This window comes from Rhodnius prolixus, unplaced genomic scaffold (assembly GCF_049639745.1).
Source record: "Rhodnius prolixus isolate KJV_2025 unplaced genomic scaffold, Rpr scaffold_12, whole genome shotgun sequence".
Classification (NCBI taxonomy): Eukaryota; Metazoa; Arthropoda; class Insecta; order Hemiptera; family Reduviidae; genus Rhodnius; species Rhodnius prolixus.
Window position 1 is genome coordinate 8,773,954 of NW_027411635.1, and position 23,161 is coordinate 8,797,114.

The window sequence follows — 23,161 nt, forward strand, 5'->3', positions numbered from 1 at the left end:
TTTTAAAAGGTTACAAATCTTGCTGCCTTGCTCCGATTCGTTAAAGCACCTACCTCGTAGTAAATGAGCCAGTGACTGGAACAAATAATAATCTGATGGCGCCAAAAAGGGGATGTATGCAGGGTCTAACACCTTAATTCTTAATTGTTTTTGAACTTTATACAGGGTCAATTTCGATTTATGAGAGTCTAGCGGGCAGAGCTAATTGAATAACTGGTCGTTGCAATTATTCCAACTACCAAATTAGGTGTCGTGGAAGAGGAAGAAAGCTCGTTCTATTTTACTATTTGACCAATTAAGTAAAAAGTAGCTACGTGCTGGAATCGAACATGGAATCTCAAACTTATATTCCTACCACTACAGGAAACCCTTATGAAGGGTTACACTACACTAAGGAGTATGAATATTCACAAACAACATTAAAGGATGTGTGCAGACACAGCCTCCTGAACACGCGCAGTTCTCCGTTCTAGTGAAGAAATTAACTAGTCACAAGGAGTATTCGGTTTCGAAAGCTAGCCTTCGGCTCCTTTAGAAGTGTTGGGAACGTGGAGGCTTCTTTAGTGAAAATACTAATGCGCTATTATTTTTAATAGAAAAACTTCAAGAACAAGGTATCAAGATATTTTTCTAATTAGAAAGTTTGCGAGACAATTTGGCAGTGTGTGAAGTTACTTTTTTGCTGTAGTAGTGGTTTTATGTCGTTCAAATTTAAGAGATTCAATCAGGTAAGTAATGAAAATTACCCATGAATTATTATATACTTTCTAATATAATAAGATTATGGGTTTAATTGCTTAATTGAAAATAATATTCAAACGATATTATAATGGAATATTACATGAAAGTTGTTAGAAAAAAGTGAAAATAAAAACCAAAGTATCTAGTATTTTTTAAACAAAAGTTGATGGGAAATGTAGACATAATTTCCAATTAAAATGATGCTTGGAAAGTGAAATTTTTTTCTGAATTATGATTGCACTATGATGTGTGATGTTTAGAAGTGTTACTTGGAAGAAGTTTTACTAAAGAGTCACCACAGCTCAAGCTAACCCTTTCCCTAATATTTGCACATTATTTTTATTTTTGTCTACAGGGCGTTGAAGGCGTGGCCTTCAGTTTTTAACGAAAAGCTAATTTACAAAAAGTTCAATGCACCGAAATCAACCAATCTAAAACTTCTTATGTTTCAGTCAACCCAAGATTTAAAAATGAACAAATAGTTTTCCAAAAATGGTGACCAGGTAGCAGCAGCACCTGCAGTTCGTTATTTTTTTTTTTTTTATCAGTAGTACACACTCTGGTAGGAACTCTAAAGTACAAAGTAGCCTTGTCGAGTAATGCTGGTTCCTAGTGGCAAATATTTGGACTATAACATTTTTGGATTTTTTTTTTCATGAGTGCTTATTGTAATAAGGGCTCTAAAATAATACCTTGACCAGTTAGTGCCGCTACCTGGTGGCCCTTTTAGAACTATTTTATGATTACAGATATTTCATTTTTTTTTAAATTTATTTTTACATACAACTTTTGGTTTTTTAAAACTTAAAACCTCGTTTTGCATCCATTATGGATTGGAAACATCAAAATGGTTGCGTTGGGTTATTTAGTTAGTTAACCATGGTAACGAATAAACTATGTATGTAACAGTATTTTACCAAGCAGTATGAAAATGAACGACATAGAGTACGTTTATTCTAAGGAAAGGCATCAATTCGGATTGCCGATACGCTTATGCGACAACAAACCAGAATTACGCATTGATATAACACCATATTCGCATGTCGATCCAACGATAGTGATTAGCGATTCGAAAGAAATGGGCTGCCAAGTCTCTACGGATTTATCGGAGCATGAAGTGAGTTTATTAAACCAAAGGGCAGTGAGGAAGTTTGGAGGTAATTGACTGAAAGCTCAGTGCACGTTCCAAATTTCAATTAAGAACATTCACCAGTTTGGCCTGAGTACTCGACTCTATAATTCTGGCATGAAGTGCATTGTCTTGATGGACACCATTTAGTGTGTGAGGTTCAGAGCTACGCCTACGCAATTGAGCTCCAGTCAAAGTGTGCCCAGTTAGTCTGTCGTACAGTGTAGATTACATCTTACTTTTTGTATTCTAAAAAACATTTTCTCCATGTTCCTATCTAACAAGATTATTTTCGAAAGTGCAACTTCATCTTATAAAATCTTACTAATTATGTGCAAGCATTTGTGGTCAGGCTTTTCCAGATCCGTCGGTAATATTGAACGTGCCAGATTAAGTTAAATTAAATTAAAGCCGTGGAGGCTTTCTTGGACGCCATTTATCCAATTTTCCATAGATCTGCCCTTGCTTCTTCTTCTTCCTTCGCCCTCCAAGATCTCTTTAGCCATTCTTTTTATATGGACGTACCATCTAAGTTTCTTTTCCTCCATCTTCTATAGCACATTTCTTTTGAAATGTTCATATATATATATATATATATTTAAATGTCAAAAGTCTTCCTTGAAACACCAATACCTCTTTGTTTTAGGAAAAACAGTTAAATCAACATGGGTTTTCTAATGTGAAAATCTTTTCCCAATTCCAAATCCTATACATTGCTTGTACACGTACTAAAATAAATTCATTGCCAGAAATGACAGAGTACGGAAATTAAAAAAGTATATAACATATACAATGAGGAGAGACCTTCCATTCTTTGTATAAGGAACTTAGTTTGGACTTTGGCGATGGTCATTAATCATCGGACAATAATAATCTAAAATCGATTCAGACGATAATGAAATTACGGGGTGCATTGTTGTATTTAAATTATAATATGGACCATCCCGTTGAAGCGCATAAATGTTCCTTGCGTAATAGGAAAGAATATATCACTATGTGGCGGTGTGTCCCGTATTAAAAGTTAAAAGGCGGAGAAATTTTGGAACGGATTTGCTTTCACAAACTGAATTAATATCGCTACTGAGTGGTCCGGACTGGGAAAAATTATACAAACATCATCAATTTGTTTTTAAATACAGAAGGTTTTTGAATGGAAGAATTTAATTATTAATTTTTAAAAATTTAGTTATTTCAAACCAGTTATAATTTACTTGTTATTTACCAGGCAAGATATATAATTTTGTTTGTATTTGATATTTTTGTTGTTTCTTTTTTTTTTGCCAAAATTCATTCATTTCTGTTAAAAAATAAATAAATAATATACATATGTATACGTACATAATACAAGGGTTCATGCACTGTGTTATTTATATATATATAAAAAAAATGTAATTCATGTTTTGTATATTTCCGTTAAATAAACACATTATTATTATTATTATTATTAATCTTAATATTATTGTTCTTTTTATTATTATTATTGTTATTTTATTATTACAATAAGGAGGAAGAGAAATCAAATAAAACAATTTAGTTCCATAGGTATTCAGACAGTTCTGGAAAAATCACACCAGAAATGCTTGCAAATTATTATGATAAGATATAATCGGTAGAAGGTCTACTATCAAAAGTTATTCAGGTGGGTCGATCGTAGAGAAACAAATTTTTTTCAAACTTAATTTTGGGATTCCACTATCAGACCAGTGATGCCGGAGCATGACCAAGCAATAGTTTTGTAACTCGTGCATAGTCTGTAAGGTATTGTCACGGGATGCTTCATTAATTAAGCCTGTATGCAGATAGGCCCGAATATTTGTGCCCCAACCACAGCGTACCTGTTTACCTGTGATAGTCTTGGGGTCTCATATCAAAAACAGTTTTACATATTTTGACGCTTTTTGGTAGTCTTCAGATTTGGGATCTTAATATATTACTGTTTATAGACAATCTTTGCCTATGAAAGCATCTTTTATTTTTTTCAGGTGAACACTACACGAGCCAATTACACAGAAAATTTTATGAACCATACTGAAGGTGGTTGGCCAAAAGATTTAAATTTCTCCGACGTTGAACAAACTATTCGATTTAGAAAAAAGGTGGAAAAGGATGAGATGTATACTCATGCTATACTCCAATTACTATTGGTCAGTTTTTGTTTTGTATTTAATGTTAAGAGAACAACCAGTAACCCTGGCCCAGTAGTACTAGCTGTCTGTAAAAGAAACATCAGCATTCTGGTCAACGTATGAGACAATTCCAAGTTTTTCGATAGTTTTTACTTTTTATTTACTAAATAAAGACGAGCCTTTATGTTTTATCTTTATGACAAAGACCCTTATTCTAGCCATTTTCATTTATGACATATTTTTTGTTAAAATAAAAATTTTATATCATGGTTTCATAAATGGTAATAAAAAAAAAAGGCCATTTATATTTACTCCATTCCAAATTAAGCTTCTTAGTCATCTTTATTATGCTTTTCATTCTGACTAATTACACATTTTCCACACATTAAAAAAGAAAAAGAGAAAGTTAGAATTAGTTTACCCCTGTCGTAATTTGAATCACAGAGGTAAAACGAAATTTATAGGGTGGAGCCTAGGTTATTGAATACAGATCGCACTCCCCTCTAATATCATCGATCTAGCCAATGAGGGGAATGTGATTTTATTTATTGTACAATTTTTTTTTTTTTCAAAGCTGCCGTTTTATCAATGTTTATACAAGTATATTGGGTTTATATATTAAATATATATATAATCCCAATATACTTGTATAAACTTTGATAAAACGTATATATAAATGTATACATTGGTTATACTATATATATAGTACATTTAACCATATCGTCTTAATCCAAGTGTGATGTATGCAGTTTATCTTAAGGAGGCTATGTAATGTAGAATTTAACCTAGGAGTACAGTATTTTTAGAGAATGCAAATGTTTCTGCACTCTCTAAAAATGACATAATACTAAAATGCACTTAAACCTAGGAGAGAGGGTGGAAATACTTTTATAAATTTCCTTCAACCCCGAATTAAAAGAAAAATTTGGTGCTGTGTGTTGCTTTCTAGTTGAACTTTTTTTGTATCTTCCAATAGGTTTTGAACTCTGTTTGTCGGGTTTAGGTCTTGAAGACTCTTCTCTTCTTTTTGCTAAAAGTTCCAAATAACAAATAAACCAAATATATAAGCAAAACTTAATCTTGAAGGCAGAGCAATAGGTCTGATCCTCAGTAAAATATCCGATAGTGACTACAATGGAGTATAAACTCACTGTTCTCTGATGATGGTATTTGCCAAATAAAATAGAAAAAGACCAGTTTTCAGTACCTATATCTAACAATCCAGGATTCAAAACATAAAATCTGGTTTTATTTCTTTGCAGCCTATGGAGCATTGTGTACACCAGAATAATGCAATCAATATCTATGAATTATATTTTTCCGAATCAGAAGATTCAGAAAGCAGTGAGCTGGCAGCGAGTTTTCGCACGGTGAACGTCTACAGAGATATCAGTCGAAGTAAGCGCCCAGTCTCGCATGTATCATGGTCGCCGGATCAGGGATCCAGATTGGCTGTCACACATGCAGATTTGAACTTCCAAGGTTGTGTGGATCAAAGCGTACATCATTCTTATATATGGCATATAGGTATGGATAGCATTTTGACGGTGTGCACTCCAGGACAGTGTAAATAACTAAATCACTACCAATTAATCAACTCATTCAATTTTAATTTTGCCGGAACTAAACACTCTTTAAAGGACGGTCACTGACTGCGTGATTCATTCTCTAATCTTGTTCTCAATTTACGTTTTGCAGAAAATCCAAATAAACCAGAGTTGATCATCGATGCTGGAGTTGACGTAGTCTGCTTGGAATACAATCCCAGGGATCTTAACAATCTAGTTGGGGGACTAGCTAATGGACAGGTTGGTTCAAGAGTTATGAAGGGATATCGTGGATTTTATCCATTTTCAACATGAAGAAGGAATCCTGGGATGTGTACATCAATACATTAATGGTAGTCAGAGAAGATGTACGCTTCATCTGCCTACAATGAGGAGCCAGTCAAGGCTCTCAGCTTCAGCAGTCTGAGATTGCAATACTTCATACTTGTGACGAATAGTACTAGAGTATTTGATAGGATGAGTTAACCAAAAAGGGTCTGGAAGCCCAATATCCTATCATGTTTATCACCTACATTTTCGAGAGTTCTTATTGTACATATGTTCAAGGTTGCCTTCTGGGATATCAGACGTGGCTCGACGCCCCTAGACACTTGCGACCACTACCAATGCTTCAGAGATCCAGTCATCAGCGTGTTGTGGATCAATTCTAAATCTGGGATGGAATTTTTTTCTGCATCCACAGATGGACAGGTAATACTATAGCATTCCTCTTAAGTTCCACAGATCGTTTTACGTATGTCTCCCACTCTCTTCTGAGTTGCAGGTGAAATGGTGGGATGTTCGAAAATTGAAATTTCCGTTGGAGACCCTGATCCTGGACTTGACTAAAGGAGAGGATCAAGCCCTTTGTTCAGCTCTGGGTGCTTCGGTTTTGGAATACGAGCCAACAATTCCTACGAGATTTATGGTGATCGATTACTTTATAAGCTCTTTTACACGTATACAAACACTCCAACCAACCTTGAAATTTGAAAATGTATGTGTGTCGGGGTATTAGGTGGGTACTGAAAAAGGGATAGTGATCTGCGGCAACCGGAAAGGCAAGACCCCTCTGGAGAAAGTGGGCACCAACTACAAGGCCCATTACGGACCTATCTGGTCGCTGCAGAGGAATCCGGCCTTCCTTAAGAACTTCTTGACGATCGGTGACTGGACGGCCAGGATCTGGTCAGAGGACTGCCGCGAGTCCTCTATAATATGGACTAGGTGAGCGCTTACAGCTTCTAGCTTGTCACCGTCCAGTGTGACCGTCAGACTTCGCATTAACCAGTTCGTTGACGGTTTCAGCTACCAGAAGACAAAACTGACAAAAGGTGCTTGGTCGCCTACAAAACCTTCAGTGTTCTACACGACAAGAGTGGACGGAACTCTGGATCTCTGGGACATTCTGCTCAGACAGAAGGAGCCATGTCTTTCAATCAAGGTGAGTTTAAACTCAAGAAAAGGGCAGCAAAAAGAGCTGTAAATTGACTAGCCTGTGACAATCCATTAAAAGAGTGTTCAGCATAACTCTAGCAATATTCCTCAAACTCCATTATTGAGCTCACTGAACTTTAGTGTATGGGCACATGTTTTGTATGAGAGTATTGAGACCACATTAATAGAATGAGAGTTAATTTTCATAATAACTCATTAACAGGGTGAGTGTTCAGGATAATATTTTGACGTAGGTATGCGATGAACCAATCCACGGATTGAAATGCCACGACAATGGCGAAGTCGTAGCCGTTGGTAATGATGTTGGTACAACCTATATCATCGAAATAGCTGAAAAACTGGTGAAATCATCAAAAAATGACAAAGCTTACTTAACGGCTGTAAGTAGTGCTATCTAGAGATATCCAAAGTATGAACTATAATTTAATGAGGTAAAATTTTGTAGATGTTTGAACGAGAAAATCGTCGTGAAAAAATAATCGAAGCAAAACTGCGTGAGCAAAGGCTGAAAATGAGGGCCAAGACTGAAATCAATAATCAGAAACCATCGGTATCAGCAATGAACACCCTACTGGAACCGAATCAAAGTGTACTTGACACTCTTACTAAGGAGTTTTTGGAGCAAGTCAGCGACGAAGGATTCGGAGCTTGAAGAAACTGTGTGCAAAATAGTGCTAGAACTAAAATGTAGCTCATTAAATTTGCAATTAATGTTCTGAGGTATTTTTAAAAAACTCCTTAGGAATAATGTTTAATTTTTCCTCACTCCGTATGAAAGATCGATCAGATGTTTATTTCATACTGAATATTTTTTTTCAACAGTAATATAATCAATATTTTTTTCAAGTTTGGAAATGTTGAAAATAAATGGTTAAATACAATGGAAAACACCGAATTGGCTTCCACTTCCTCTAGATTTCAACTTTTTCTTCCTCCCTCACTTTTATGGCTTAGGCTAAAATAAACATAAAGGGTAGGCTTGATTTGGAAAGAAGAAGGAAAAAACTAAATTGGCTTCAAGTTCTTCTATATTCCTACTTTCTTTTCTCTATCGTTTAGTACTATGGCCTGGGGAAAAATAAACTACAAGGGAAGCCATTTTTGGATAAAGAAAGTAAAATACAAGGTAAAAACCACGAAACGGCTTCTTTTTAATCTAGGTTACAACTTTTTCTTTCTCTTTCACTTAACCCCTTAACGCGCATGCTCGAGTTAACTAAGTTGCTTATTTTCTTTTTAGTTTTGATTTTTGTTTGTTTTCAATTGTGCTCATCAATTTTTTATTATTTTTTCATTTCAAATTTTGTAAGCAATATGATTATTTTAGTTGGAATAAGAGCCAGCACTTAAGTAATCATGTTCCTTACATATACTTAAAAGAAATAAATACCTAAGAGGTAGATCCAAAAACTGAATTACTGTGGGGCATATTAGAGGTATGTCTCCGTCCCCTTTAATATCATAAGGGTTAAGATCTTATTTAAATGTTACAAATAAAAATAAATAATTTATTTTACAAAAATATAAAGTACAATGGATTTACAAGTATGTTAAAATTTATTAGGACTCACAATTTGGAGTATTCAAAGCGATCTAGTAAAACGTTAAATAGGAGTCGTAAATGCGTATAGGAGTGCCTGTTGTTTGAGAGACTGCAGCTAAGTCAATTCGGAATCCCTGGGTGAGAAAGTCTGCCATGACAGTGGATGTAGGGGCCCAGATTTTAGCGGCCTATGCGTCCCATTTCGCAGGACCCCTTGTAAGAAGTAGCTTTGGATATGGTCAAGAATAGAATTTTTACATTATATTTGCCAATAATAAATACCTTTACTTTTAGTAAGTTAAATTAAGGTTGTGATAAGCAACAAACTTGGGCTTAGGGCAGGCCTGCAAACAGTTTTTGTCACCGGGCCGAATTGGAAAGAAAACTTTTTTCACGGGACGAAGAGTTGTAAAAATTGGGTATTAAAAAATTGTAAAAGATTATTAAATTACAAAAAACGCACACAAAAGTTGTAAATCCCTACTATGGATATTTAAAAAAAAATAAATATCACGAATCCATTCGACCACTTATTGGAAGTTAAACAGACAATATTGAAGGATTAATCGCGTGCCGTATGAATTCATTTCGCGGGCCGAATATTGGCTATGCCTGGCTTAAAAAAATCAAAGTATACTTCAGAACACTCACAAAAAGTAAAGAAATTTAATCAACTGTAAGAAACCAATTAATTCCACTTATGCTCCAAAAATTCTCCGCTACCTAAAATTGCAAGGCAGAAAAGTACTCGTTCTTCTACTTGAAACTTATTCCCTCCCTATGAAACGAAGTTCTCTTTCCTTAGAGCAACTAAAAACCGAATGAAAGACGTAATAAATGATTAACTGATCGATGTTTGCCTTCAAATCAAGCTTGAAAATCGCGCGATCTGTCCTTGGCAACCACTGTCTGAGGACCGTCTGCAAAATTACGGATTTTGCGCTCTTCTTTCTGAGGTTGATGACACGCCACAACTTTTTCTACAATCTTAGAAAAAGATATAAGAAGAGATGATGTGCACCCCATCAATGCTCAAAAATGCGCAGGTTCTACTCACCTTCCATTTATAGTAAGTAGTAAAGCAGGTCAGTACCAGATGCATGCAGATATATCTGCACACATAGCAGTCAGTCTAAGCCTTCAATGAATCAAACATGAACTACAAAGCCCCATGTGAGTAGTATTCTAGTATATATCGAAGGTTTCCGACATGAGACTTGCCACTCTAGAGCTTCTCTCTCTGCAAGCCAAGCAGAGGAAAATGAGCAACACAAGAGAGAAGTTGTGCAGTCTCTCGCCAGTTTCCCCTATTAATTTGGGCACTCCAACACGCACAACTGCGAATATTAACACATATATAAAATAGTGTTTTTGGCTTTCTTTCATATAAATTTAATAAATTGCACATATTTATAAATTTAAAATTCTTCTCCCAGTTTGCTGACACGAGATTTAATCTCTTTTTTGGTAGATTTTTTTCCCTTAGAGGTTTAGGAATCCTGTAACAGGACAAAGAAAAAAAAAAAAAAAATGGAGTAAAATCAGCGAATCAATTGCGAATAAATAATTAAAATATAGGTAGGGTAGAGCATGTTTTTTGGTAAAATGCTTTACATTTTCTAGGCAGTACACTTACTGAGAATTGAGGACCCAATCCTAAGTTCTTACTACCAATCTTATCTAGGATGAAAGACTATCAGTGTTGACCAGTTTCTGGTAATGCTCCATACAGACTAACATATTATGCTTGAATATACTCTGGAAGGAATGCCTTAGAGCAGTCAACTCAAATTTGAACAGATTTAAAGCCGGTGGAAAATTTAGCTCAGGATTGTTTGTCACTTTCAAAGAACATTTTAAGTAATCGTTAACTCGGGTACCTGAAAATTAAATTAACAAAGCCTTAGATTAAAAAAATGCCTTACTTCGAGAACTGCATTTATGAACGTTAGTGTGTTTGTTGGACAATATTATCCTGAAGCTACTACAACTCTTGCAGGTTCTCAAATCTTTCTAAACTCAGGTGCCTCAAGAATGTCCTCAAAGCAAATATACAGAATGATACCAAAAAAATGTGTCATCGAACTTCACAATACTTACAGACTAAAGTTCGAATTTTATTATCGGGTAACGAAGCGGGTTCTACGCTTTCCTGAAGCACTTTATAGTTTAATTCCGCGGCTGCATTACTCGAGGTGTCATCCGTTTGTACACTATTCTTGACTTTCTCGCAAAGGTGAATAGCAATGTTCGAACAGAATTTCTTGACGTCACTGAAACAATTAATAAACAAAACAGATGCTCAAAAATAAAAATCACCATGCTGGGCTCGAACAATGATGCCTTTTCAATTACTCTGTTATTGCTACACAAAAAAAAAAAAAAATTGCCTGAGCACCTCTCAGCTTTGTAAACTGGAATCGTCTGTCAGTATAGTACTGTCATAGCGTGAAGCAATAAGCCTGTTACTTTCATATCAACGTGTGATTGACTTACGCATCATTTTTTGCCTCAACCATCAAGATCATAATGAATGATTTGATTGATTCTTTGAAATCATCTTTGTGGAGTGATTGCGGTATTAGGCCTAACGATAGAAACAGTAGCGTACAAGAGACACTGAGCCTAAAATAGTCCAACTTTAGTCGCCTGAGACGTTCCTCTTCAAGAAATAATGTCTGTAAGAATAAAAGGGAGTCAATAAAACAGCTTCTCAGCGCTCTAGTTGGCTCAGAAATATACGAATAAGTCAGAGAAGAATGCAAAACCGACTGGCGAAAGTTTACCTCTGGATAAGGTTCAGCGTCGTCCCAGGTTAGCATATCTATGTAAGCATTATACACAATATCTTCCGTGCTTAGCGAAGCATTTAGATGCTTACTCAACCATTTTGTTGTCCTTGGTAGGGCACCTAAAAATAAAAGAACGTGTAATTCTCCGAAAGTGTAGGTTTTTGGTTAGATATAATAATGGGGTAGATGCGAACAAAATTTGATTTTTTTCTAAAACTAAAGAAGTACCCTGAGCTCTAAAACCCACACACACACATCTGATGCCCATAAACTCATTATTTAATCTGAACGCAGTTTTCAGCGGCCCATCTCGTCCCGTTAATAAGACTTACGGGAAGCTGTCGAGCCAAACACCTAATATATACACCTAAGAGATTCAGGATAGTGGCGCATGAACTACACCGCTACAGGCCACCAACACGGAGCATACTTGGAAATCTCTCTTAAAACAAACCATTTTACATGCGCTTTCACAAAAGATTAGTGATATATGAATTTACATGTCGATAAGAATGTGACAACTGGTCAAAGGCTGGATCATCTGGGAATTTCTGACAGGTGAAGAGAATAATTACCTCCAATAGCGTTAATGTACTCGCGGAATGTGTCACGCTCGTAGGCAAGATGATTAGCCATGATGTCTGGCTTAATGGCGGCCAGTGAAAAACTCAACAGGTCGTATTTCATCAGTGATAAGATCTGCAATTAGTCAGCCATTAGTAAAGAAAAAATCTAATGGTCCTGGCACATATAAAATATTGGCATTTTTAAAAGAAAGTATACACATACCTCAACAATACCTCGAAATATAGCAACTATGTCAGTCTCTTTGGACAACTGGGCGACGGTCTTGTCACGCACCGGAGCACAGATTTTGCTGATCACAGATGTGATGTATTTGGCGTAGTACTGCAACAGAGAAATTTTGAAAGAAAGGATTAATAGGTAACCAGAGCGAAACTTTTCTTCAAGGGTTGGAGGAGACAAGAGACTACAGGTTTCCACAAATTCTGCCCGTCATATTAGATCATGCGAGGACAGCTGAAGACGCTGAGGTCTTAGATAGGTGGCTATTTGGGGAGATGGAGTAGTATAAATACATTTCTAATTGCAATCTTACTTCGAGCTGACAGAGTCTCCTACCCACAATCTTGGCCCCATACTAGGATACCTGGTTAATACCACACATAGTTAAGACTTACCATTACGTCTACAGCGTCATGTTCTGCCTGAGTTCTCAACAAATCCAGGTCTAGTACTTCGGCTACTTGTTTTCTGAGCGTCGTAATGTTTGGTGTCATCACAAGTTCCAGACCCTTAAAAAAAACAACAACAACAATAATAATAGAAAAGTTAATTAGACGCAATGCTGGGGTTACATACATCATCAATGAACTTGTCATGAAGAAGTGTGTTTAGCGTGTCCCTCTAACCCATCTTTTAATCAGTTTACTACTACAGTCCACAACAACCGTTCACTACAATTGCTGTATTCAGTAAATAGCTAAGAGAGGCTGGATTCACAACCTCTCCACTGAAATAATACCTTGGAGAAATGGCAATTTGGAGACGCCACTATCGACACTTGCCAGAATCACAGAACGTGGAGCCTCTAACCAACCTTTCTTATAAAAAAAATTACAGAATCAAGGCTCACTGACATATATATAATACCTTTTTTATCTCAGCCAGTATGTCGAACGCCATGTCTAATTTCGGTGGATCTTCAGATATTTGTTCTCGAAACAAGTCCCAGTAAGCTTCTCGTAATGTGACTTTAATTATATTCTCATTACTAGAACAGACATTTATAATTCAACGGTGGTTTAATACTTAGTAGCCATAAGAGCATGTAAAAAGTTGTAGTTCGTTTTATACTAACGGAGTGAATAAACAAAAACAATAAAATGGACGTATTGCTAAACGCAAAAACTGCTAAGGAACTTTAAAACTGGTCTGTTGTTTTCTAAAACCAAATAATATTTTTCTTTAGATTGTGTGCACTGCAAGTCCGACATTTATGACCTACCTCAGTCACTTCTACAGCATAAGTTTAGAAGAAACATGTATGAGTCGGTCAGGTGGTGGTAAACATGGAGAGAATTTCCAGGAAGAAATTCCGACTTTAACTACAATTCATTTAAAAGACACAATGATATTGACGGCTAATACCACAGATGAAGGACTGCTGGTACTATCCCCACTCACGCATAATATGCTACTGAATGATGAAAAATGGATTTTTTTGGGAAAAATTACGTTGTTAGAAAAAATGTGTGAAACTATAATGATATAATTATATTAATCACGTATTAGTTTATCGATGGACTTTACAATAAATTCCGGACTTTCACTAAGGATAACTGAATAAAATGTATTGAAGAATGGTTCAGTTCATTATTGAACTAGAGAACATAGGCTTTTTGTTTTGAAACCGTGGATGTGGAAGTGTAAGTGTGAATGAGAGCTCCAAGAGAGCTGGTAAGAATTCTTAAAACAGACGATCACAATGGCCTATATTTCTAACATTAATATAAAATTAATAAAAAGGTAATAATTTACTTGTTTAAATTCATCTTACTGTAGCTGAATTTACGGGCCCTGAATACCTGATATCCTCTGGTTGATTTTGCATCCAGACGTTTCTACTTTCGTCAACCGCCAACTCATGAGCTATGTACAGATGGTGTAATAGCGTGTCTAAGTCCTTACCTTCATTCAAATTTTCCTTGTTAGCTTCAGCGCTACTTCTGAAATCAAAATCTAAGATATATATCCAAGTGATCGCATCGAACTGACAATCTATAAGTAAAGAGTGATATGGTCGTAGAAAGTAAACATGGCCCAGGAGCCCTCTATCCTTCGATTCTGCACTTCTGCCAACAGTAGAAGCAGATTCTTGCACACTACAATTAAGTGAGTTTCATTTAACTATAAATTGCCAGCAGTGAGCAGCCGGAATGCTTCTCGTTATTAAACAACTTAATACCCAAAAAGCCAAGCCGAATTGAAGGCTAGAAGCACTGTCTACAAAATAGATTTTTTCGTTTCAGCAAATGAATTTTCACATGCGTTTGAAAACTGGAGTTTCTTTCGGGCAATCCTAACAATAGGTTAGGCCAGTTAGCGAACTCTCAGGTATCTAGAACGCATTACTGAAAATTTTCTTTTCTAGATAATGAAACAGAGTACTCGTTCTTTCAGACCCAGCTTACTATTCATATAAGGCACCTCTGCTGCGGTGAGTCTTCGAACTGCCCTGTGTCGATAGTATAGTGTAAGATAACACTAGAGACGTGAAAATGTATTATAAAGTCCAAGATTACAAAAAGATTTTATCGAATTATAACTTACTAAAGATGCTGTAAAAACTGAACTTTTATACTCACTTTTCAACTGTTTTAACTAATTCATCTTCCGTCTTTTCATCGGACAGACTTCCTTTATTTTCCATTCTGTAATTTAGTAGTCCCAGAACTATTTAAAGAAACATTAACAGTCAGTTAACAAATGTCAAATGGTTGTTTCTATAGCGAACATATGTTTACTGTGGTCACTGAATGAATTGACTAAATATTGTAACAGTTCTAGAAGGTTACATAAATAGTCTGTCAGTATGTTATATTTTCGTGTGCAAAAACTAAGTTATTACATTCATAAATTATTACATTATTTATGATTCCCTACAAAATAACTAATTTGATCATGAACCCCTCTCCCAACCCCTCCGCTAAATTGCTTCCATCTCCCAGACATAAAAGTGAACATACAAAAAATAAAAACCATGAACTGGTTATAAGTGGATATTAAAACAATTGAATAGTCTGGAAAAAAAACCATTTTTTAAATATACCTGTTACTTATTGTAAAATTCACAATTACATAAATATTATGTTCAAAAAGTTTGTTTGATCTATTTTGAGTTTGTGATTGCCCAGCAAAACGAATACACTGTAATTTCAACACAAAAAAAATTAAATTTAAAAATGCAGATTAATTTTCTGGATTTTAATAGAAAATAACACACTGTTAGGGGTTTTAATAATAAATATTGGCCTTTATTGTATATTATATGTTATTCACATAGATAGGTGAATATAGTATCATTTTGTAGTAACAAATCTGCAACTAGTTTTGATTGTAATAACATAGTGCGAAAATTGAAAAAGTAATTATTTATATTCTTTAGAACGGAACCAATACAACATTTTGTCCTCCCAGCGCCCGGGGCATCAGTACGCCCCCTGTCAATCTTTGCTCTGCGACTTCTATATTTAAGAATATGTACGAATTCGTATAGCGTCAAAAGCATGTTTATTACCCAAGAAAAAAACCTCTACTACTGCTAAAGTCACTTTTATGCACCTGACAACAACCCAGTATATAATAGACATGTTTTAACCTTGTTAAAACTTTAAAAAATATAAATTTCTAGGAAAAACTAGAATTAACGTTAATGGGAGTCAAGAAGCAAGATCTGTTGCTCTCAAGGCACCCTAGCTACGGTACAATGGATAACGTAAAGTGTGAAAATGTTGAACAGATTTACGAATAAATGAAGACCAAGACAAAATTGAAAGTTAAAGCAGGTTTGTTTCACTAATATTTATTTATCACTTTATGCGGATAAAACCGATTTACAGTACACACAAATTAATATTAGTATGGTTAATACTTAAATATATTACTAATTAAATTAAATGCTGTACAAATAAAATAATAAGTAAAATGTAGACAATTTTGACAATTAATTACAAATCAAAATCGCAACTACATTATTAAGACAAAAATCGTTATAATGGAGTTTCATCCAGAAAAATGAAACTAAATCTCTAAACCTACATTGTTATGTGGTGTCTACTTTAAGTTTTTGGAAAAATTTTAATTTAAGAACCTCAAAACATGTATTGCCGGTAAAAACTCAATTTCAAAAATTGGTCATAATTGCAATTCTTCTTCTTACTGGGAGTAAGAGAAAGTACAAATGACAAACGCTAGTAAACCGGGTTTAATTTACGACTGTTAGGAAAAACAGTGTACGCTATTTATTGAACTGAAGCACCCTCTACTCTACTGACTGCACTAGTTTGGCCAGTTATTGACAATGGCTTCTTTCGAGTTGAAGGAACTTTAGAAGAATTTTGATTCGGTTATTAGAATTAACGGTTCCCATTCGGCCGTGTGTTCCTACCTTGTAGCTCAGTTTGAATCTATCCAACAAAATGTATTCATCTATATATTATCTATTTATGTACTTGCTGTTTTTGACGTATTTTTTTACAAATACATTTGCTGCAAGTAAGTAAATTTCTTATTTTTAATTAACCAGGGTTTAACGAAATTTTGTGGTATATTCCTCTGGTTGCTCAATTGCTGTTGAGCTATTTACCAATTGTTCCAATAAGCTATTCGCTTTACTTTCGCTGTTTGTATGTCACCGGCGCAGCTAGTTGTTTAGGGTTCGACCACAACTTTTTTTTTAGGATCTTCTGATCAACATTAAAGCAATTAAAAGAAGAGGTGCCGCAAATGTTACGGTATAGTTTGTTAATACGCTCAACTGGCTAAAACTAACCAGAAATTTGAGCGTTTTGCAAGTGGTTGATTTTAACATTTTCACTTTATTCTAATCAAAGAAAATATGAAAATCGCCTATAATTTTCAAGATTGTTTTCCCCGGTAATACATATATTGACGTCCCCTGAGTAAAAAAATAGTTTTTAGCGCATGATTGCGTGTATATGTTTTAACAGAATATCTCGAAAACAAAAAGTCGTTAAAAACACAAAATTGGTATTCCATTTTGGTACTACTTCGCTTCCATTACTAAGGTTTCGGCCGAAATCGGATAACCAGAAGCGCGAATTTATGCGATTTTCTTTTCTTTATTTTGAGTTGTTTAAGTTGACTTAGAGAACTGCTACTTTACTCATCCCTAACATGTTATGTACAGGGTGATCCATTTAAAACGCACCAATTGCTAATAACTTTTTAGGAAAGCGGAATTTCGAAAAAACCCACGAAGTAAACTATATGTTTTTTGGGTCTAGTTTTCAAATTTTCCACCCCCGACGCTGCATCTTTATTTTTGGCGGAGTTACAGCCAAAAACCCGATTGGGATTTCATAAGGACCACTGGTTTTGACAATGATTATAAAAACTAAATAAGAAACTGTGGAAAATATCCCTAATATTAGTCGAGATATTTAAGATCAAAGTTACTATTTTATCTATTCGTGAACGGTTTTCGATATTAATTTTCCACCAGATATACACGTTTTTGGAGGTCCTCTGACTGCAAAAAATATTATTAGTGACGCAAAGAACAATAATAATAATTGAAGATTTTAAAATATAAAGTGTAATGTAATGGTTGTGGGATAAATCAGGATAAATTAGTTTTATCATCAAATAAAAGCAACCATCACATCATTTTAATGTACTCCGTATGCAAAACTTCTTGAACTGTGATTACGGTAAGAATATCTTGCGAGAGTGTAGGTCTAATGATCAAGAGCGTGGCTTTGTAAGTGAGAAATCACCAGTTCGAATCCCGCGTATGCAGTTATTCATAATACATTTTTTTAATAAAATGTAGTTATACGAGGGATTCGAACTGGGGATCTGCCACTTACAAATCCACGCTCTTGACCACTAGACCAACACCCGCCCCTCCCTGGGAAGATATCCTTACCGCAATCATAGGTCATGAAGTCTTGCATACAGGATACATTAAAATGATGTATTGGTTGCTTTTATTTGATGATAAAACAAATTTATTCTGGCTCACCCATAACCATTTCATTGCACTACATTTTTAAAATCTTCAATTATTATTATTTTTGTTCTTTGCGTCACAAATAATATTTTTTGCAGTCAGAGGACCTCCCAAAACGTATATTTCTGGTGGAAAATTAATATCGAAAACCGTTCACGAATAGGTAAAATAGTAACTTTGATCTTAAATATTTCGACTAATATTAGGGATATCGAAACGGGGTTAACGTCATTTTCCACAATTTCTTATTTAGTTTTCATAATCATTGTCAAAACCAGTGGTCCTTATGAAATCCCAATCGGGTTTTTGGCCATAACTCCGCCAAAAATAAAGATGCAGCATCGGGGGTGGAAAATTTGAAAACTAGACCCAATAAAACATATAGTTTACTTCGTGGGATTTTTTCGAAATTCCGCTTTCCTAAAAGTTATTAGCGATTGTTGCGTTTTAAATGGATCACCCTGTATATAACACCTGTATATGATTATAAGGAAATTACCATTGGTAGAATTCCAAATTTTCTTTTGCTGACTCAATACATCCAAACAACTTGTCTAAACTTTCCTTCCACGTTCATTTTTTTGTTTTTTTTTTTTTTTTGTTTGTATCTAATACTCTTTTGGGCGGAGAACTGCACATGTGCAGAAGGTGGTACAGAACTTTGACGTGGTTCGTTAACATTCAAGAGCGCACACTAATATAAAGTTATGTATCGTGCAAAAGTACTTTTGTGCTGAAAAACAGATATAAAAAGTATTCAAAGTTTTTTATAAAAGTATTTTTATCCCAATGCTCCATACCACGTCACCGTTGGTGAAACAAATTAACTTTAAGTTAAACAACGCATAGAACTTCTGTTGCACTCTAAAACCAATTAAAGAATATGAATTTCGACTAATATTAGGGATATCGAAACGGGGTTAACGTCATTTTCCACAATTTCTAATTTAGTTTTCATAATCATTGTCAAAACCAGTGGTCCTTATGAAATCCCAATCGGGTTTTTGGCCATAACTCCGCCAAAAATAAAGATGCAGCATCGGGGGTGGAAAATTTGAAAACTAGACCCAATAAAACATATAGTTTACTTCGTGGGATTTTTTCGAAATTCCGCTTTCCTAAAAGTTATTAGCGATTGTTGCGTTTTAAATGGATCACCCTGTATATGATTATAAGGAAATTACCATTGGTAGAATTCCAAATTTTCTTTTGCTGACTCAATACATCCAAACAACTTGTCTAAACTTTCATAAACAAATTTCCATTTTTCAGATATTGGAAACATGGACAGACTAAAAGTGCATCGGGAATGTCCATATTGCGATATGTCTGTATACAGTTATTGCGATGGTAAACTGCTGCATGATGCATGTTGCTGTTTGAATCCTTATGGTAAACAAAATTTATTTTTTTCTGAATTTTAATAATAAAGTTATATTTTAAAATAATTTGAAATAACACTATTGAAAAGAAACAACCAGCAATTCTAAGCATGATATACAGAACCGTCTGCCAGGCTTCTTGAGTTCATAAATAAGTGAATATCTGCAATTATAACATTAATATTAAAACAAAAGAAAAGAGAATAGAAATTAAAGTTGTTGCATCAAAAAAAAAAGCCGTGTTATTAAAGACACATATTTCAAGCCGAATGTCCAGTTGAATATGTGCTTAGGTCCTCAGTGCTGGTAATATCTTTGTTTTTATCCGTAGTAGCATGCATATTTCTTGGATCCCTGACCAGATTCGGTCTTTCATCCACCACCAGAGGTAGATTAATCAATTTAGTGTTGATATTTTGACTTCACTTCTCGCACTGCGAGTTTGGGTTTAATACAATTTAGATGAAGTCTAAATGAAGTCATTTAGAATTCATAAATGATTTTTTACCTAAAGAAGAAGCCTTTGGTCGGTAAATCTAACAGGTTTTATTCTAAAGTGCTACTTTAAGGAATCGCATGCAATTACCATCTAATAATATTAAACTTGCTACTAAAATCCTGAGTTTAAATATAATCCTAGACAGGAAGATTCTTGAACAATTTTTTTTTAGCACCCCACTTCGCCTACTCATTTAAAAAAACTGTATTTTTCTTCGAAATTCAATTCGTGAAAATTAATTTTAAGTTGGGCTTCCAAGTCATCAAGTTTAAAATTATATTAATGAAAATCGTGGGACATATGGGACGTTGTACAGTTTTAGTGAACCTTAATTGATATTATTTTGAAGAAAATTTGAGGTTAGATCATTGAAAATCATAAAAAAGTAATTTTTAGCAAATTATTTATACTTTTGATTGCTACGATTCAACTAACTTATGATTATCTCGATTTGTTTTCAGAACATGAATTGCCGAAAGAATGCAAATTGGCTGTTTGCACATTCCTGCATGCCAATTCCTGCAGGGAGCATTACCTGATCACAAGATGCTGCTGCACGGCGTATAATAGAGGATTACTATTACAGTAATCTACAGCCGTCGTAAACTTTAAGATGACTTAGATAGTTTAGAAGGATCATCCACAGTGCTGGAATGACATACTGGAAAAGAACATTCTTTAAGAGCTGTCACAGACTGAGATTGTGTGTTTCAGTTTTCCCACACACACACAGCAGTAGGACCAAAGAAAATTAACAATTTTGGAATTTAGTTGTCTATTATCTATCTAGTTATAATGTAATGAGATTTGTATTGTATTTATGTACCGATTACAGAAATAAATAAGTTTAAACATTTACGAAGAAATAATTAAATATTTTTTTAGCATTACCTAAAGACTGGCTACTCTCTACATCCGGCTTACTAGTAGGACCTTAGCCAAACGCTGGGATATTAATCCCCCACGAGGCAAGGTACGTCACGAGTGAACAGTAGCTGAGTGCCTACACCGACTGCTGTGTCTGCAGATGGGTGGCTCTTACTGCCATCTATACAAAGTCAAATAAAATCAAGAACCCTTAGGCTGCTTTCCAGAGCTGGCAGAAATACATAAAACCTCCCCCATCCAAGTAGTCTTCACACAGGATTGTGTAGATCCAAGTGTTATATAGCTAAAGAAGGTGAGATAAGCTGCTGCGTGTGCCATCGACCTTCAGTTCCTTTTAAGTTTTCCAACAGTTTAGGGATGGACAGTTAACAGTTATCTACAGACAATATCAATTTTACGAGTGCAGCAGTAAGGTACACTATGGTTGAGTTTTTGACTCGCACCTGTCTGTCTTTCTACTGTAAAGGTTAGAAATAAAATCACTTATAATGTATCTAGGAATGTTTATAATTTATATAAAATTTATTCATAATAATAATAACAACAACAATAATTCAGTATTACATAATACTTTTATATAATATATTATTATTATATAATACTTGCAACCATCTATAAAACTGTTAGGCAATTTCAAAAATACAAAACGAACTAGGATATCTTCTCTCCAATTTTAGCCACAAAAATAAAAATGTTTTCCAATTTGAGCTTATCCAATTTATAATATACGATTCTTCATTTATTTATTTTTATTAATTTATTAATAATTAAAAATTAATTAATCACAATTAAAAAAGTAATTCAAAAAGAATTTCTTAATTAAAATTATGCATTATTGCACTATTAAAATTTAGTATTTGTGGAATTTTAAAAATCCTCAGTGTGGCTGCACATATACCAGTAAAAGGAAAAACAAATGTTCACATTCAGACAGTTCACATTCAATTAAAGATATATTGTTCTAGCTCAGCTCTAAGCTGAATAGGATAGTTTGATGAGTTTTTAAATTAAACTACTCACAAACAAAAAAGTAAATGGGTGAAAAACATAAATCACGAAATAAAAGTAGCTGAAAGGAATAATCGCTATAATAATAATAATAATAATAATCATAATATTAATAATTAAAAAAACTGGATAAGGTGAGAATAAAAAATAAAAGTAATAATGAAGTCTAAACAAATGTAGCCATACTCTTAACGTATAAAACAGTAAGTTTTTTTAGATTAAATCACAAATAAAGTAGCTGTCTGTACATAACTAATAAACAAAATAATTAGTTCTTTGCTAACTCATGAAACAAGCCAGTCATACAGAAAAACTCACAAATATAGATTTATAAACACAACTCATAAACAAAACTACTTCAACACATCACTCTCAACATACACATTTCTAGAATCAAATCGCAAAACAAGCACTCATACAAACAACACACAAATAAATAGCTCCAATCAGAGCTCATGGTGTAGAGAATTGCAGGGATTTTGAGACCTGCAGTCACAGAATTACAACTCAACTAATTCACAGGTTTAAACTTTTTTTTACCTGCCCTCAGCAGAACTCTTTAAACTATAAAATATAGCGATTTATACAAAAGTACACAGGTAAACTGACTACTCTAATGAAATATATTTAACTAATTTTAGTAGCAGCTCTTATTTCAACTTGATCAGTGTTAGTGTCATATAGTACAAACCAGAAGCAAAAGGCAACTTAACCTTCGAAAGAGAATCTTCCTGAGGAAAAAGACTTGCCCACATCTGGAAAAGTTGACCTAGAAGAATCCACCAACTAGGCTGGAAACACTCAGCGTTCACACAAAAAAACTAATCCGGAAAATACCTTTAAACCAATATGGGATTTTACTGTACCTCCTAGTGTTGGACGGCGTTTTAGCCAACGTAAAATTATTCACAAAGGTATTTGATAAATTACAAAACACGATTTTCTTCACACTGGGAATAAAAGTACTTCCTCAACAACCATTTACTCAAAAATATTTAGCAGTACAGACAACTCACAAGACTGGCAGTCACGAATAGCTAGAAAACCAATCTCACATAAATGAAACATTGAGCTCGTATAACAATTCATAAATATGTAGCACACACTGGATTTAGAGCCAATTACAAAAAACTCACCAAACAAGCTAGATATAATACAACTATTAATTGGTCAACTCACACATACAGCTATGAGCATTGTTTACAAAAGTGTGTGGTTTAAAAGAGTAAGATTAACTCAGTCAATTCAGCATCCAAAGCTAAACTTACAA

The 23,161-nt window shown here is 34.5% G+C and overlaps 3 protein-coding genes across 7 annotated transcripts; 2 read left to right on the forward strand and 1 right to left on the reverse strand.

The window, feature by feature from the left end:
- Window positions 1–1,458: 1,458 nt before the first annotated feature.
- Window positions 1,459–7,911, forward strand: Dnai2 (dynein, axonemal, intermediate chain 2). 3 transcript variants are annotated; one of them, XM_074142909.1, is made up of 10 exons: window positions 1,459–1,858; window positions 3,853–4,014; window positions 5,259–5,523; window positions 5,695–5,804; window positions 6,111–6,254; window positions 6,328–6,471; window positions 6,562–6,770; window positions 6,852–6,987; window positions 7,235–7,381; window positions 7,447–7,911. In XM_074142909.1, exons 1-10 carry the CDS (start codon window positions 1,667–1,669, stop codon window positions 7,651–7,653), a joined length of 1,716 nt encoding a protein of 571 aa, XP_073999010.1. In that variant the 5' UTR covers window positions 1,459–1,666; the 3' UTR covers window positions 7,654–7,911. The 3 variants fall into 3 exon arrangements, with proteins under 3 accessions (XP_073999010.1, XP_073999011.1, XP_073999012.1); XM_074142910.1 differs by lacking the exon at window positions 1,459–1,858 and adding an exon at window positions 3,562–3,771 and having other exon boundaries at window positions 7,447–7,910; XM_074142911.1 differs by lacking the exons at window positions 1,459–1,858; window positions 3,853–4,014 and adding an exon at window positions 4,620–5,162 and having other exon boundaries at window positions 7,447–7,909.
- Window positions 7,912–8,495: 584 nt separating this feature from the next.
- Window positions 8,496–14,867, reverse strand: LOC141461683 (T-complex protein 11-like protein 1). Its single transcript, XM_074142912.1, has 11 exons — window positions 14,726–14,867; window positions 13,946–14,086; window positions 13,011–13,131; window positions 12,539–12,652; window positions 12,126–12,245; window positions 11,912–12,035; window positions 11,331–11,455; window positions 11,041–11,222; window positions 10,645–10,817; window positions 10,181–10,424; window positions 8,496–10,043 (listed from the first exon to the last, which is right to left on the reverse strand). The coding sequence occupies exons 1-10, from the start codon at window positions 14,788–14,790 to the stop codon at window positions 10,225–10,227; spliced, it is 1,365 nt and encodes a 454-aa protein (XP_073999013.1). The 5' UTR covers window positions 14,791–14,867; the 3' UTR covers window positions 8,496–10,043; window positions 10,181–10,224.
- Window positions 14,868–14,927: 60 nt separating this feature from the next.
- Window positions 14,928–20,852, forward strand: LOC141461684 (uncharacterized). 3 transcript variants are annotated; one of them, XM_074142914.1, is made up of 4 exons: window positions 14,928–14,980; window positions 15,772–15,925; window positions 19,387–19,506; window positions 20,457–20,852. In XM_074142914.1, exons 2-4 carry the CDS (start codon window positions 15,892–15,894, stop codon window positions 20,582–20,584), a joined length of 282 nt encoding a protein of 93 aa, XP_073999015.1. In that variant the 5' UTR covers window positions 14,928–14,980; window positions 15,772–15,891; the 3' UTR covers window positions 20,585–20,852. The 3 variants fall into 3 exon arrangements, with proteins under 3 accessions (XP_073999015.1, XP_073999014.1, XP_073999016.1); XM_074142913.1 differs by lacking the exons at window positions 14,928–14,980; window positions 15,772–15,925 and adding an exon at window positions 16,192–16,634; XM_074142915.1 differs by lacking the exons at window positions 14,928–14,980; window positions 15,772–15,925 and adding an exon at window positions 18,224–18,618.
- Window positions 20,853–23,161: the final 2,309 nt, after the last annotated feature.